The sequence below is a fragment of the Salmo salar genome, chromosome ssa10 (genome assembly GCF_905237065.1).
Source record: "Salmo salar chromosome ssa10, Ssal_v3.1, whole genome shotgun sequence".
In the NCBI taxonomy this organism is placed as follows: Eukaryota; Metazoa; Chordata; class Actinopteri; order Salmoniformes; family Salmonidae; genus Salmo; species Salmo salar.
Genome location: NC_059451.1, coordinates 75793185 through 75806024, shown reverse-complemented (window position 1 = coordinate 75806024; position 12840 = coordinate 75793185). Strand labels below are relative to the sequence as shown.

The 12840-nt window shown below is 45.3% G+C and overlaps 1 protein-coding gene across 3 annotated transcripts in view; it reads right to left on the bottom strand.

Annotated features, from left to right (window-relative positions):
• LOC106561039 (GRAM domain-containing protein 4) overlaps positions 1 to 12840 on the bottom strand; it is a 44859-nt gene that overhangs the window by 18169 nt on the left and 13850 nt on the right. For all 3 annotated transcript variants that reach the window (XM_014124608.2, XM_045688103.1, XM_045688102.1), the window contains exons 4-5: positions 11127 to 11250; positions 10773 to 10837 (exon numbers count right to left, since the gene is read on the bottom strand). In XM_014124608.2, coding sequence (XP_013980083.1) covers positions 10773 to 10837; positions 11127 to 11250 — 189 coding nt within the window. The remainder of the gene's footprint in view (positions 1 to 10772; positions 10838 to 11126; positions 11251 to 12840) is intronic.

Sequence of the window (12840 nt, the reverse complement as noted above, 5' to 3'; positions counted from 1 at the left end):
AAATATGTTAACACAACACTATGTGTGCTTTTTGTCAGACCTACGTTAGCACCTGTATTTCTTCATTACAGTGTATCCAAACACATTGTCTTTATTTAGCAGTTTCTCTAATCTCCTTTTCCCCTCATACACACAGCACGTCTCTGGAACTAATTAACTAACAGCTCGCTACGAGACACCTCACTAAAGTAAATTGCAGCCTGACATCACACCCAATTAAAATAGACACCTCGGGTTATTCCCCAAGACACCTCACAAGTACCATTCAAATCTGTACCCCATCCTCGCTTAGTTTGGAATGTGGCTGAGCGGACGAGCAATGAGATGGTTAGTCTCCCAAGGCATACTGGTTGCATCCCACAATGTTCCAGCATAGGTCTGGGCTTTCCGAGACTATGTGGTGGGTGGTTCAAATCAAATGGTATTTGTCACATGCTTCGTAAACAACAGGTGGACACTAACAGTGATATGCTTACTTATGGGCCCTTCCCAAAAATGCAGAGAAAAAAAACCTCGGTAAATTATTGAAAAATAACACAAGGAATAGATACACGATGAGTAACGATAATGGCACAGGAGGCTGCTGAGGGGAGAACAGTTCAGAATAATGGCCAGAATGGAGCAAATGGAATGGCATCAAACATATGGAAACGGTGTGTTTGATACCACTCCACTCCAGCCATTACCACAAGCCTGTTCTCCCCAATTAAGGTGCCACCAACCTCCTGTGATACAGGGGGTACCAGTACCGAGTCGATGTGCAGGGGTACAAGGTAATTGAGGTAGATATGTACATATAGGTAAGGATAAAGTGTTTAGAGAACAGGATATATGATAAAACAGTAGCAGCAGCATATGTGATGAGTTAAAAAATGTACATGCATATAGTTAAATAGTTAACCAACAGCTACTCAGACTAACTATTTAGCAGTCTTATGGCTTGGGGGTAGAAGCTGTTCAGGGTGCTGTTGGTTCCAGATTTGATGCATCGGTACCGCTTGCCGTGCGGTAGCAGAGAAAACCATCTATGACTCAGGTGGCTGGGGTCTTTGACAGTGATGTATTCGGCCAGCCGCACTTCTGTCTATAGCACTTTGCAGTCGGATGCCAAGCAGTTGCTATACCGAGCAGTGATGCAGCCAGTCAAGATGCTCTGAAATGGTGCAGCTGTAGAACTTTTTGAGGATCTGAGGGCCCATGCCAAATCTTTTCAGCCTCCTGAGCAGGAAGAGGCATTGTCGTGCCTTCTTCACGACTGTGTACCATGATAATTCCTTAGGGATGTGGACACCGAGGAACTTAAAGCTTGAAGACCCGCTTTACTACAGCCCTGTCGATATGGATGGGGGTGTGCTCGGCCCTCTGTTTCCTGTAGTCCACGATCAGCTCCTTTGTCTTGCTGACGTTGAGGGAGAGGTTGTTGTCCTGGCACCACACTGCCAGGTCACTGACCTCCATATAGGCTGTCTCATCATCGTCGGTGATCAGGCCAACCACCGTTGTGTCATCAGCACACATGATGGTGTTGGAGCTGTGCGTGACCACACAGTCAAGGGTGAACAGGGAGTACAGGAAGGGACTAAGCATGCACCCGAGGGGCCTCGTGTTGAGGGTCAGCGTGGCGAGTGTGTTGTTGTCTACCCTCACCACCTGGGGTCAGCCTGTCAGGAAGTCCAGGATCCAGTTGCAAAGGGAGCTGTTCAGTCCCAGGGTCCTGAGCTTAGTGATGAGCTTGGCGGGCACAATGTTTTTGAATGCTGTGCCTCTTGTCCAGATGGGAGAGGGCAGTGTGGAGTGCAATTCAGATCGCGTCATTTGTGGATCTGTTGGGCCAGTATGCGAATTGGAGTGGGTCAGGGAGAGGTTGAATATGTCAGTGAAGAGACTTGCTAGCTGGTCAGCACATGCTCTGAGCACGCATCCTAGTAATCCATCTGGCCCCACGACGTTATGAAAGTTAACCTGTTTCAAGGTCTTACTCAAATCGGCTACGGAGAGCGAGATCACACAGTCGTCAAAAACAGCTGGTGCTCTCATGCATGGTTCAGTGTTGCTTGCCTTCAAGCAAGCATAGAGGGCATTTAGCTTGTCTGGTAGGCTCGCTCCACTGCGCAGCTCGTGGCTGGGTTTCCCTTTGTAATCCGTGATAGTTTGCAAGCCCTACCACATCCAATGAGTGTCAGAGCCGGCGTAGTAGGATTCGATCCTGTATTGATGGCTGTTTGATGGCTCGGAGGTCGTAGCAGGATTTCTAGTAAGGGTCTGGATTAGTGTCCCGCTCCTTGAAAGCGGAAGCTCTAGCCTTTTGCCTGTAATCCATGCCTTCTGGATGGGATATGTACGTGCGGACACTGTGGGGACGTCGTCATCGTTGATGCACTTATAACGAAGCCGGTGACTGAGGTGGTATGCTCCTCAATGTTATTGGATGAATCCCGGAACAGAAACTAAAACAGGAAACGCTCGTGCTCAGGTCTGTTCAACGTTGGTCCGACCAATCTGATTCCACGCTTCAAGATTGGTTCGATCACGTGGACTGGGATATGTTCCGCATAGCATCGGACAATAACATTGATGAATATGCTGATTCAGCGAGTTTATTAGCAAGTGCATCGGTGATGTTGTACCCACAGCAACTATTAAAACCTTCCCCAACCAGAAACCGTGGATTGATGGCAGCATTCGTGCGAAACTGAAAGCGAGAACCACTGCTTTAAATCAGGGTAAGGCGACTGGAAACATGACCGAATACAAACAGTGTAGCTATTCCCTCCACAAGGCAATCAAACAAGCTAAGCATCAGTATAGAGACAAAGTAGAGTCGCAATTCAACAGCTCAGACACGAGAGGTATGTGGCAGGGTCTACAGTCAATCACGGACCACAAAAAGAAAACCAGCCACATCGCGGACCACGATGTCCTGCTCCCAGACAAACTAAACAACTTCTTTGCTCGCTTTGAGGACAATACAGTGTCAACGACACGGTCTGCTACCAAAACCTGCGGGGCTCTCCTTCACCGCAACCAACGTGAGTAAAGCATTTAAATGTGTTAACCCTCGCAAGGCTGCTGGCCCACACGGCATCCCTAGCCGCGTCCTCAGCGCATGCGCAGACCAGCTGGCTGGTGTGTTTACAGACATATTCAATCAATATGTATCCCAGTCTGCTGTTCCCACATGCTTCAAGAGGGCCACCATTGTTCTAGTTCCCAAGAAAGCTAAGGTAACTGAGCTAAATGACTATCACCCCGTAGCACTCACTTCCATCATCATGAAGTGCTTTGAGAGACTAGTCAAGAATCATATCACCTCCACCCTACCTAACACCCTAGACCCACTCCAATTTGCTTAACGCCCCAATAGGTCCAGAGACGACGCAATCACAATCACACTGCTCTAACCCATCTGGACAAGAGGAATACCTATGTAAGAATCCTGTTCATCGACTACAGCTCAGCATTTAACACCATAGTACCCTCCAAACTCGTCATTAAGCTTGAGACCCTGGGTCTCAACCCCGCCCTGTGCAACTGGGTCCTGGACTTCCTGACGGGCCACCCCCAGGTGGTGAGGGTAGGAAACAACTTCTCCACCCCGCTGATCCTCAACACTGGGGCCCCACAAGGGTGCGTTCTCAGCCCTCTCCTGTACTCCCTGTTCACCCATGACTACGTGGCCATGCACGCCTCCAACTCAATCATCAAGTTTGCAGACGACACTACAGTGGTAGGCTTGATTACCAACAACAACGAGACGGCCTACAGGGAGGAGGTGAGGGCCCTCGGAGTGTGGGGTCAGGAAAATATCCTCACACTCAACATCAACAAAACAAAGGAGATGATCGTAGACTTCAGGAAACAGCAGAGGGAGCATCCCCCTATCCACATCGACGGGACAGTAGTGAAGGTGGAAAGTTAAGTGCCTCGGCATACACATCACGGACAAACTGAAATGGTCCACCCACACAAACAGCGTGGTGAAGAAGGCACAACAGTGCCTCTTCAACCTCAGGAGGCTGAAGAAATTCGGCTTGTCACCAAAAGCCCTGACAAACTTTTACAGATGCACAATCAAGAGCATCCTGACTGGCTGCATCACCGCCTGGTACGGCAACTGCTCCGCTCACAACAGTAAGGCTCTCCAGAGGGTAGTGAGGTCTGCACAACGCATCACCGGGGGCAAACTACCTGCTCTCCAGGACACCTACACCACCCGATGTCACAGGAAGGCCAAAAAGATCCTCAAGGACAACAACCACCCAAGCCACTGCCTGTTCACCCTGCTATCATCCAGAAGGCGAGGTCAGTACAGGTGCATCAAAGCTGGGACCGAGAGAGACTGAAAAACAGCTTCTATCTCAAGGCCATCAGACTGTTAAACAGCCATCACTAACATTGAGTGGCTGCTGCCAACATACTGACTCAATCTCTAGCCACTCTAATAATAAAAAATTGCCACTTTATATAAATGTTTACATACCCTACATTACTCATCTCATGTGTATATAGTGTACTCTACACCATCTACTGCATCTTGCCTATGCCGTTCGGCCATCGCTCATTCATATATATTTTTATGTACATATTCTTATTCATTCCTTTACACTTGTTTTTACACTGCGTGCACAATTATTAGGCAAGTGAGTATTCTGATCTTATCATTGTTTCTATTCACATTTTCGAACTCCAAACCATATAAACTTGAATGCTTATTGGATTTAATCATTTTCAGGTGATATGTATTTGTGTAATGAGGGAGGGTGTGGCGAAAGTGAATAACACCTTATATCAAGGTATGCATAATTATTAGGCAGCCTCATTACCTCAGGTAAAATGGGCCAAAAAAGAAATTTAACTGACACTGAAAAACCAAAAATGTAAAATGCCTTTCAGACGGATGCGACATTCTTTAAATAGCTAAACTATTGAGGTGTGACCACCGGACATTCTAACGTTTTGTTGCGAATAGTCAACTGGGGCGCAAAAAACACATGGGTAAGAAAAGGCACAAATTAACTGCAAAAGACTTGAGAAGAATTAAACATCAAACTACCAGGAACCCATTATCCTCCAGTGCCACCGTATTCCAGAACTGCAACCTACCTGGAGTGTTCAGAAGTACAAGGTGTCAAGTGCTCAGAGACATGGCCAAGGTCAAGAAGACTAAAACAAGACCACCACTGAATAAGATTCACAAGTTGAAGCGTCAAGACTGGGCAAAGAAATACCTGAAGACAGATTTTTCAAAGGTTTTATGGACAGATGAAATGAAAGTGACTCTTGATGGACCAAATGGATGGGCCCGTGGCTGGATCAGTAATGGACACAGGGCACCACTTTGAGTCAGGTGCCAGCAAGGTGAAGGAGGGGTACTGGTATGGGCTGCTATCATTGAGGATGAGGTAGTTAGACCTTTTCGGGTTGAAGATGGACTGAAACTCAACTCCCAAACTGACTGCCAGTTTCTGGAAAATTCTTTCGTCAAACAGTGGTACAGGAAGAAGTCCTCAGCATTCTAGAAGGCCATGATCTTTATGCAGGACAATGCTCCATCACATGCATCCAAGTACTCCACTGCTTGGCTAGCCAGCAAGGGCCTCAAAGATTCCTGAATAATGACCTGGCCCCCTTCCTCACCTGATTTAAATCCTATTGAGAACTTGTGGGCCCTTCTCAAACGTGAGATTTACAGTGATGGAAGACAATACACCTTTTTGAACAGCATTTGGGAGGCTGTGGTTGCTGCTTCAGCGAAAATTGATTGTGAACAGATCAAGAAACTGACAGACTACATGGATGGAAGGCTCATGGCAGTTATTGAATGTAAGGGTGGCTATATATTTTTGACCACTATAAGGCCAAAGATTTTATATAATTGTCATTGTGTTACTTATCTGTTACACTTACTCTAAAAATTGAGAATAAACAAGTGAGTTGAGAGAAATTATTTTTGTAATTTAGTTGCCTAATAATTCTGCACAATAATAGTTGCCTAATAATTGTGCACACATATATTTCCCTGAGAAAGACAAGACTTACTTTTCCTTTGTTAAACATTCAGGTTTGAGGTTCAATAACATTTTGGATTGACTGAGAGCATTGTGTTTGTTCAACAATAAAATTAATCCCGAGAATACAATTTGCCTAATAATTGTGCACGCAGTGTATAAGGTATTTGTTCTGAAATTGTTAGATTACTTGTTAGATATTACTGCATGGTCGGAACTAGAAGCACAAGCATTTTGCTACACTCGCATTAACATCTGCTAACCATGTGTATGTGACAAATAATTTGATTTGACATATTCCAGTCTGTGCTAGCAAAACTGAAGGGAGAGTCATGTGATGAACTCGAGTGGTTTCCCCTATCAGCTGTGCTGCTTCTACGTGTAGCCCGCGCAGCACAACTGGTAGGGGAAACAGCTTGAATCGCACAAAATGGAATATGACGTAGCAGATAAAGTGCACAATTTCATTTCTAAATATCTACCTGCATCACTATACTGAGAGATTTGTCGTTTCAAAAGTATTTGGGTGTTTTTGGAGCCTTTGTTCATGTTTTTCAGAGCCCCCATACTGCAGAACGAGCAATGAGGAAGTCTATTGCAGGTTGGGTACTTTTTTCAGAACCACGTGAAATCACCAAAAAAAGCCTCTGGACCTTTACATAACATGCAATTTACATAAAAAAATAGAGATTTGTTTAAAAATCTTTTAAGGCAAAGTTCCCCAACTGGCAGCCCGCAGGCCGAATTTGGTCTGAGGATGATTTTATTTGACTCGTTTCAGGAAACTAGGCGTATGTTGCACATCACTATTTCACAGGAGAAGCATTTGAATGTAAACATTTATTTGTTATTAAAATGTTTTTTTGGGGGGGCAGAAATGCCTTCTGGAACATGTGAACTTTCATGTGCCATAATAACAAACATAATGCCATCTGTAAATACGAATACATTTGTTAAATTACGACCCTAGTTGGTTTAACCACGGAAAAACACAGGAACCTTCCCACTAGCCATGATTGGCTGAGACATTGGATGGGCTGAACATGCCGAGAGATGAGTTCAGATTGGTCTGACATATAGCATGCTTCTGTCTATAACATGACCTGCTCAGTATGTGTAGGTAAACCTTTCTACCAAGTAAAAAAATATATATATATCATGAAGAACTGTAAAAGTGTTGTTAATGCTCTCCACTTTCTTGAGGACGATCGTGCATTTTCTTTGAACCAGACGTAGAGTCTTCTAAAACGCCGATTAACAGTATTGTTGTCATGAAAGAAGTTTATCCAGTTTTGAAATCAGTGGAATGCCCGGTGGAAGAAGAGTATGATAGCTAAGGAGATGGAGAAAATTCTGCCGTTTGACTGCAAATGTGGCGGGAGTCAAAAAGAGAAGAAGTTGTATAAAACACCTGTATGCGGATCACATCTTCAAACTAAGGGCAACCATGGCATCTGTGACAGACAGCGAGAAGCGTTCATCCATGTATACGGGTAAGAGGGTCTAGCTAGCTACATTTTCAGATATTATACATTTCTAAAGTTGTTTTCATTGCAAGTTAAAGTGTATTGTTAGCTAGCTAGCGAACGTTAGCTGGCTGGCTTGCTAGCTAACGTTACGTGTATGATCTGTGTATCTCAGAAAACCATTTGCATTGCTAGTTATAGCCTAATGTTAGCTAGCTAGCTAACATTGAACCTAGTTGATTAGCTTTAGCTACCTGCAGAAGGTTGACGATATCCGATCCTCGTTTGCTAAGTCAAACGACACCGCTGGTCCTGCTCACACTGCCTTACCCTGTGCTTTGACCTCTTTCTCCCCTCTCTCTCCAGATGAAATCTCGCGTCTTGTGACGGCCGGCCGCCCAACAACCTGCCCACTTGACCCTATCCCCTCCTCTCTTCTCCAGACCATTTCCGGAGACCTTCTCCCCTTCCTCACCTCGCTCATCAACTCATCCTTGACCGCTGGCTACGTCCCTTCCGTCTTCAAGAGAGCGAGAGTTGCACCCCTTCTGAAAAAACCTACACTCGATCCCTCCGATGTCAACAACTACAGACCAGTATCCCTTCTTTCTTTTCTCTCCAAAACTCTTGAACGTGCCGTCCTTGGCCAGCTCTCCTGCTATCTCTCTCAGAATGACCTTCTTGATCCTAATCAGTCAGGTTTCAAGACTGGGCATTCAACTGAGACTGCTCTTCTCTGTGTCACGGAGGCTCTCCGCACTGCTAAAGCTAACTCTCTCTCCTCTGCTCTCATACTTCTAGACCTATCTGCTGCCTTTGATACTGTGAACCATCAGATCCTCCTCTCCACCCTCTCCGAGTTGGGCATCTCCGGCGCGGCCCACGCTTGGATTGCGTCCTACCTGACAGGTCGCTCCTACCAGGTGGCGTGGCGAGAATCTGTCTCCGCACCATGCGCTCTCACCACTGGTGTCCCCCAGGGCTCTGTTCTAGGCCCTCTCCTATTCTCGCTATACACCAAGTCACTTGGCTCTGTCATATCCTCACATGGTCTCTCCTATCATTGCTATGCAGATGACACACAATTAATCTTCTCCGTTCCCCCTTCTGATAACCAGGCGGCGAATCGCATCTCTGCATGTCTGTCAGACATATCAGTGTGGATGACGGATCACCAGCTCAAGCTGAACCTCGGCAAGACGGAGCTGCTCTTCCTCCCGGGGAAGGACTGCCCGTTCCATGATCTCGCCATCACGGTTGACAACTCCCTTGTGTCCTCCTCCCAGAGTGCTAAGAACCTTGGCGTGATCCTGGACAACACCCTGTCGTTCTCCACTAACATCAAGGCGGTGACCCGATCCTGTAGGTTCATGCTCTACAACATTCGCAGAGTACGACCCTGCCTCACACAGGAAGCGGCGCAGGTCCTAATCCAGGCACTTGTCATCTCCCGTCTGGATTACTGCAACTCGCTGTTGGCTGGGCTCCGTGCCTGTGCCATTAAACCCCTACAACTCATCCAGAACGCCGCAGCCCGTCTGGTGTTCAACCTTCCCAAGTTCTCTCACGTCACCCCGCTCCTCCGCTCTCTCCACTGGCTTCCAGTTGAAGCTCGCATCCGCTACAAGACCATGGTGATTGCCTACGGAGCTGTGAAGGGAACGGCACCTCCATACCTTCAGGCTCTGATCAGGCCCTACACCCAAACAAGGGCACTGCGTTCATCCACCACTGGCCTGCTGGCCCCCCTACCTCTGAGGAAGCACAGTTCCCACTCAGCCCAGTCAAAACTGTTCGCTGCTCTGGCACCCCAATGGTGGAACAAGCTCCCTCACGACGCCAGGATAGCGGAGTCAATCACCACCTTCCGGAGACACCTGAAACCCCACCTCTTTAAGGAATACCTAGGATAGGATAAAGTAATCCTTCTAACCCCCCCCCTTAAAATATTTAGATGCACTATTGTAAAGTGGTTGTTCCACTGGATATCATAAGGTGAATGCACCATTTTGTAAGTCGCTAATGTAAATGGATTATTAACACATTCAAAACTACTGGGAACTCAAAACTCTTTGACTTCTGACTTCAGCGCGTTAAAGACAACTGAGAACTTTTTTTTTTTTTACCGTCATCTAACTTGTATTTCCAACTCGGGAACTTTGGCCTTTTTCTAGAGCCCTGACTTTCCGACCTGAAGATCACTGAGGTCATGATTTGACCTCGTATTTTTCCAAGTTCCCAGTCGTCTTGAAAGCACCATTAGGTTAATTGTTTGCTAGCTAGAGTCTGAACAAAAGACTCCAATTCGTCAGATTATTACATGACCCATCAAGTTAGCCAGGGGTGATTACAGTCATATTTTGAACTAGATAAAGTGTATTTTGGCTACTACTATCACCACTTTTAGTCTTGAAATATTTGGTTATTTACTACACTATCTTACTCTGTTTAGCACATGGCCTCACATGTGAATCCTTAAAGAGATCAGTGGTGCTAAGGCTTAAGAGGGTGTGAACAATGCTGAATGGGTGTAGACAAAGAAGAGCTCTCCAGTAGGTGCACCAAAACATTCAAGGGCATTCAAGTTTATCTACTTTCTAAGCATACTTACTTTCCCATTGTTCCTCAACTGTAGTGTATGATATACAATTTTCTAGCTCTGAGTTTCTACTTTTATCCAATATAAAAAAAAAAACACAATTTCAAATTTTGCTACATAGGACCGAATCGAGCCGGTCGGTCACATATTGTATCTCGCAGTACAAAGAAACCCTCATCTGAAAACAAGGCTGACAGAATTGAATGAAGAAACCTGGTGTGAGATAAAATCAAGACTTGAGCATGGTCACAGGGGAGTAGAAAGGCAACTTCCACCATAAGAGGCAATGTCCCACAGCTGCATTCATCCACCTATGAATGTGTGACATTCCCTACAGAGAAGGATGCAATTCCTGTCGCCACACACCCTTCCTGATACTCATGCCAGGCTTTGTGCGCGCGCACACACACACACACACACACACACACACAGATAGCTCTCTACCCATCAAAAACCAGAGGGGCTTAGAAAAGCACATAGTTGCCGAGACCATCTCCAATGCCAAATTTCCATTCTGAAGCATTATGAGACAGGTCATTTGAATGGTGAGAGAGATGGCATGTTATGGAGCTGAAATCCTGGGATACGCAATCTGGGGAGCGTCAAGTCTGCAATGAAAGGTATTCAAAAAAATGTGTGAATTAGCGTGTCTGTGCGTATCTTCAGTTATCCATTGTGGAATACCCGTTTCTGGCTTACCTGTACTGTTGGCAGTGGGAGGTGGAGGTGTTTCTCTGGGTCGCTGTGATGGGTAATCTTCCGGTCTAGGAAAAGGAGAGAAAAAGCATTGACGGTAGTTAGAGCATTAGTCATGGCTTCAGAAAAACACTTTCACTTATTGAGACATAATTGTGTCAGACAAGCGAAAGCAAAATGATCGTTGAAAGACAATTATTGCTTATCGGCAGCCTGGCTCTGCTTCTTGAGAAATTCCCACTCCCAACTCTAGGGAGAGGCTCCATTTTTAACAAGGCCTGACAAACACAACTGACACACACATAGACACTAACACAAGGACGCCAGCAGTGGAGCATGTGTGCACATGCATCTCACCCGATTTTGAGAACTTCCAAGTTCAGTTTCTGTTCCAAGTCCAGCCTCTTCGATCTCTCTTTCTCCAACTCCTGTTTCAGAGTGTCTATGTTGGTTTCTTCTCGAAGTTTCCTTAACTCTTCCTCTGAAAGATAAAGCAATAAAAGCCCATCAATTTGTCTCAGCCAATACATATTTCTAAACAGTTACCCCACTCCTGGAGAGTCACTGTCAAAAGGCACCTGGACAAACTGGTAACTCTTTAACCAGTCACTGATATTGCTCAACTAGCACATCTGATGTGGTTCCTGGTTGGAACTAAAATAAGAATCTGCTGCACTCCAGGACCAGGGTTGCCGACGCCTGTTCTATTGCCCACAACTACCTTAACAGTCCCCAAATCATTGAGCTTTTATTTGCCTGAGGTCATTAAAAATGAATTGAGGCACAGAGTTCTGGCAGAGAACACCTCAACCTACTTCATCACTGTAATTGAACTAAGACCTTATAAAAGAAAAAAATTCATTTTTCACAAGGGATGTTCCCCCATGACACAGAATAACAGATACAGAAAAGATCTCAAGAAGACTCTTCCTCAGTGTCCTTCCTTAATCCCCAAGAGAAAGAATGACTTGATATTATTTGAATGGGATAGGCTAACACAATAAGGAGGAGGTAGACAGGGAGGTCGACAGGCAACAAGGTATCAACTATGTTCATTTCAACTGTCCAGGGCCCGGTTTCTGGATAGCGATGTAATTTAGACTTCCGAGTGTTTTAACAATGCATCTTTCCTACAAGGGCCGAAGATGTAACACACGTTTCCCAAAAACACCACCCAGAGAGAATGTTCGCTAAATGCGTCGTTGAGGCATGTGTCGACACTGAGGATCGCAGGAAAGGCAACGCTGCTCTCGGATCAGATTTATCCATTCAAATCTTACCTCAACATTAGAATAATTCCACAATACTGACGACGGATCAGCTCCTAGATAGGTGATAATATCTATGGTTGCAAATATTGAGGCGACTTATTCTATTGCTTACCCTATAATAATGTATTAAATCAAGATTTGGTAAATCATTGCACACGTTAGGCTACACATCATGAAATATATTGAGACAAATTACAGACGGTAGCCTATAAGTAGAAAAATAGAACTCAATTGATAGAAATTGAGCAAGTTGAGGAGACTAAACTGCTAGGAGTAACCCTGGATGGTAAACTGTCATGGTCAAAACATATTGATACAACAGTAACTAGGATAGGGAGAACTCTGTCCATAATAAAGCACTGCTCTGCATTTTTAACAGCACTATCAACAAGGCAGGTCCTACAGGCTCTAGTTTTGACGCACCAGCACTACTGTTTGGTTGTGTGGTCAGGTGCCATTAATAATATGCATGTCAATCTCTCCTGGCTCAAAGTGGAGGAGAGATTGACTTCATCACTATTTGTGAGAGGTATTGACATGTTGAATGCACCGAGCTACTGGCACACAGCTCGGACACCCATACATACCCCACAAGACATGCCACCAGAGGTCTCTTCACCGTCCCCAAGTACAGGACAGACTATGGGAGGCGCACAGTACTACATAGAGCCATGACTACATGGAACTCTATTCCACATCAAGTAACTCATTCCAGCAGTAAAAATTTGATTTAAAAAACAGATACAAATACACCTTATGTAATAGCGGGGACTGTGAAGCAACAAACATGCATACAAACA